Source organism: Beta vulgaris, chromosome 1 (assembly GCF_026745355.1).
Source record: "Beta vulgaris subsp. vulgaris cultivar EL10 chromosome 1, EL10.2, whole genome shotgun sequence".
Lineage (NCBI taxonomy): Eukaryota > Viridiplantae > Streptophyta > Magnoliopsida > Caryophyllales > Amaranthaceae > Beta > Beta vulgaris.
The window spans coordinates 55,142,056-55,146,582 of NC_079202.1; the positions used below are offsets into that span (position 1 = coordinate 55,142,056).

At 32.6% G+C, this 4,527-nt stretch overlaps 1 protein-coding gene across 1 annotated transcript; it reads left to right on the top strand.

The window, feature by feature from the left end:
* Positions 1-994: 994 nt before the first annotated feature.
* Positions 995-2,340, top strand: LOC104905213 (hypothetical protein). Its single transcript, XM_010693669.4, has one exon. The coding sequence runs from the start codon at positions 1,306-1,308 to the stop codon at positions 2,095-2,097; it is 792 nt and encodes a 263-aa protein (XP_010691971.2). The 5' UTR covers positions 995-1,305; the 3' UTR covers positions 2,098-2,340.
* The last annotated feature ends 2,187 nt before the right edge of the window (positions 2,341-4,527 follow it).

Sequence of the window (4,527 nt, forward strand, 5' to 3'; positions counted from 1 at the left end):
GGTAATCCCAAACCTTGGGGGGGTGGGGAATCAATCTAAGGGGAAGGAGGGTAATCTAATAAGAAAAATGGGTAAAGGATTTGAATAAACACACTAACCAAACACTCACAAAGGAAAACAAGGAACTCAATTCCCTTTCCCTTTCTTGAAACCCTCTAACCAAAAGCCCCCTTAATCTCTAGAGATTGCTCACCAAAATGGATTATCAAATGATCAATAAGACATAGACATGATCAACACACACACAGAACATGTAATCATCAAAGTTGAATATTACATAGAAAATAAATAAACAATTCTAACATGATACTAATAAATAATAAACAAAAGTAATGTTCTTTCAATCTCCTTAGTAGGGTATAAGAAAAAATATTTGTTACTTTCTATCTGTTCTTTTCACATACTCACCCATTGATGTTCTAATTTTTTTTCATTTTTTTATGACAATAATTTCAAAAACACAACAACTCCCAATAACGGTTTCCTTAATTCATGTGCCCAATGTGAAACGAAAACTATAAACGGGACAGAAAGAGTATTCACATTCATTCCTATTTAAAACAACATCTCATTTCACCATAAAACACATATAATTGCGTAATCGTGTCAAATCTACCCATAAATGACAACCATAAGTGGAAACAAATCATCCAACAAATTCCCACTATCCATAATCACTCAATTAGCTCACAACCATAAAAAAAAAAATCTAGCTTAAACCAACACACACCATGAAAAATTAAGCCACAAAGAACCCCTTTTTATTCACATTTCAACAACCAATGATTATTAGTTTCTAAAATCCTCCAAAAGTTGAAAAAAAGCAAGAAAAAACTAAGTCAATTGTAGGAGTAAAATTACATAAAGTAGGGAAGTCAAACCCAATATAACCTAACTATGAATCTCACCCCAAAAAGCAACATCAATAGTAAATTCTTCAAATTTTCTGACAATCATAATTTAATTTCACTAATGGATTCACTATAATAATAGCCCCCCAACTCCAACTACTACTACTACCACTTTATAGTTTATTTAGCCTCATCAAATATTTCTTGACTCATCATCCAATATAATAGCAACCACACAAGAAGACAACAACTTTAATCTTCTTCTCTTCTTTCTTTCTTCTTCTTCATCTTACTTTTCAATTTCTGAATTTCACCATCATCCAGATCTTCAAACCTAAGAAAAATTCAACAAATGAAAATGTCAATTCAATTTTCCTACATTCAGAACTCACAAGTTTAATTAGATTACAGAAGGAAAAAGAAAAAGAGGAGAGGAGAGAGAAAAATTGGTCAGATGAGGTGCAAGAAACACTTATCGGATTACAGTAGTAGCGTCGGTGTTTGCGCTTCTTGTCTTCGTGAACGACTATTTTTCTTAGTCGAAGCTCAATCTCAACTGAAATCGAATTATTCCGATTATCCTAACCCTAATTGTAACAATCGTAATAATAATAATAGTACGAATTCTCTCTCCTCAAATCGTCAACAACAACAACCGCAACCTCCGCCGTTGATCTTCCCGAGGTCAGTTTCGCCGTACATTTCTCGCCGGAAATCCGATCAAACAGTTGCCGGAAACAGCAAGCCAGTGATCCAACGATTCTACAGCACACCACAAGTAGGTCCAACGAAGAAGAAGAACGCCGGAAAATTCAACCTAATTACGCGACTTTTCCGATCTAAATCGAGCGTAGTGAGTTCGTCCTCGAATTCAGAGGTCGGAATCGCTGAATTAACTCGCCGGAGTAACCGCGGAATGTCGCCGGAAAACGAGTGGGAAGACGAGGTGACTCGGCCGAGTCCAGGACGAGTTAGGCCGAGTCCGGCAAGATTGGCGAATAATGTGGCGAATTTGGCGCTTTGTTTGAGTCCGCTAGTTAGAGGTACTCCTGCTAGTCGATCGCATTGGGGAATTGAGTCGAGTTTTTCCGGCGAAATTAGGGTTCCGGCAATCGGAAAAAGTAATAGTGGTAGTTGTAATGTTAATAATCATAAGAAGAAGCCACACTTGGGTGATGCGGCGTCGTTTTGTGCGAATCGATCAAGGAAGCTTGCTGATTTTGGAAGGTTAAATCGGAATCGTTGACTTTGACCACAACTACTTAATTGGATGCATTAATGATGATGATGGTGGGTGATGTTGACAATTTCAGTAATTACAATTCTGCCCCTTGTTAGTGTAATTGATTGTTGATACCAAAAAATATTATTGGAACACATTTTGCTCTGTACATTCAAGTTTTATTTTATTTACTGCTCTATAAGTATAAAATAGGTTGCTGCCAAAAAAAAAAAAAAAGTATAAAATAGGTAGTATTATTATTTGCAAGGTGGCATAAATTTATGATTTTGCTTAGTTGATCAGTTAGGCTATGTTTGGCAACCACTTTATTTTTCAATTTAGCGGGAATTTTTAAATTAGAAGTGTTTTTTTTCCGGTAATTTAGACTGGAAATTGGGAATTTATATCCAGAAAATATCACACAAACACCCTAAATATGGGATTGATGAGAGTCGAACTCCCAACTAGGCGACTATGAGGTTGGGAGGTGGGAGTTCCAACCATTGAGCTCCCACTTGATTTTAAAATTAGAAGTGTTTGCTAAGTAAGTTTTTTTATTAGTAGTTTTCATCTCTCTGTCAACTTCTAATTTGACTTGATTTTTAAGTTTTCAGGTAATTTGTTGATTGTAGGCTTCCACCTAATATATGTACGTGACCTATATGGAGTATTGATAAATCTTGAGCCACTTTCTTAACCATATTTTAACTACTTTATCAATATTATTCATTTCAATTTTTATTAGAAAGTTTTTCTTTGTATGAGTACTCACCAATATTTCAAGGTTGAAATTGACTGATATGGAGTTTTGATAAATATCATAAAAAATAACATGAGATAAATAATTGTACTTATCTATTACAAGAAATATTAGAGGCCAAAATTATATTTTGAAAAACGTACTTATATAATATTTCAGCTAACTTATGATTCATATGTGTTTAATTAGCTATAAATATATTGTCATCTTCAGCACTTATGTAATTATATTTTAGTGAATTTTTATATGTTTAGACAAATCTAACCATATCTCAGATTATCATGTATAAACCACAAATGATGATCAAACTGAAGTATGTGGTTAGTGTCAAAGTAAAAAATATGTAAATTAAAAAGAAATGAAGTGAATACCACTATATGAATATTTAGCTATATCAATTTTTATCAATGGACATTGAAAATATAGTTGTTTTTTTCCAAGAAACTCGAGTATTACTCCTATGCTAGATGTCGACCTCTATTTGAAAGATTGTTAAATGAGCAAAGATTGATCAAATGAGATATAAAAAGATGTGATTCAAAACATTCTAGTAGCAACTTAAAAAATGTAAATTTCATAATTCTTTCGTTTTCTTGGGTCACTGGCCATCCGCCGGGAATTTCGAGTTGAATGTTATTTTGTAAAACTTTTTATCTTTATGGTCATATCCTATCTACAATAATATAATAGTATTATTGGTTCTTGAAGACTTTAGTGAAAGAGAAAGGTTTTGAAAGTTTCTCTTGAGATCCCATCCAATTTGCATTTGATGAGAAAGCTCCCCTTGGACCCTTCATTTGCAACTTGGAATTTTCTCTCATTTTATAATTACTTTTTATCATTAATGTAATTGTATGTATTTTGGCTGAGATAAGAATTAACCTAATAGAAGAGGAGAGTAATATTTGACTAATCATAAAACTTTGAACCAAAGGGTTAAAGTTGAAACATCATTGAAAATACATTCCATCAAGGTAACAAGAAGTGTTAGAATCGACTTTGGAGGAAATAACTGTTTTATCTCGTGCAATGTGAGATGTTAGTTTTATAAAACATATAAAAAAGATGAGATTAATTAAATTAATGAAAATTATTATTGATATAAGTTTTAGTGCATAATAACTTTTTTTTTTTGATAAAAATGGGTTAAAAAACCCTTTTCTTATCTGAATAGTAACAATATACGAGATATTAGTCATTTTGAGTAGGTTATAATTATCTCCTAACTACATCTTCAAGTTTTGCACGAATAAGTTAGCTTATTTTTTCTTTACCTACTTTAGAGTTTATGATACATAAACATGATAAGACTAACACAATGATTTTGAATTTAAATTCAAATATATGAATGGCTAGCACTATATAAAAGGTAAGAAGAAAGGAACAAATATATTTGAGTGTGACAAAATTCCTTGGATTTATACTTAGAGATTCCACTTCTATCTTATACTATTGATTATGTTCCCTCTACATTCACATAGTTATGATATAGTGGGTATCAAATAAAATTCCTTTGTGATGAAATTAATGGCTTAGACATCAAACATATAACATGAGGAATTATAATGGAGGGAAAATGGGTGTGTAGGACCCACCCAAATATATTGAGAATTGAGTTGATGATGTGGGTGAATGAGTCCCACATTCAACAATTGGAGGGCAATATGGTAATTTTCAAGTATGATTTGTGAGGC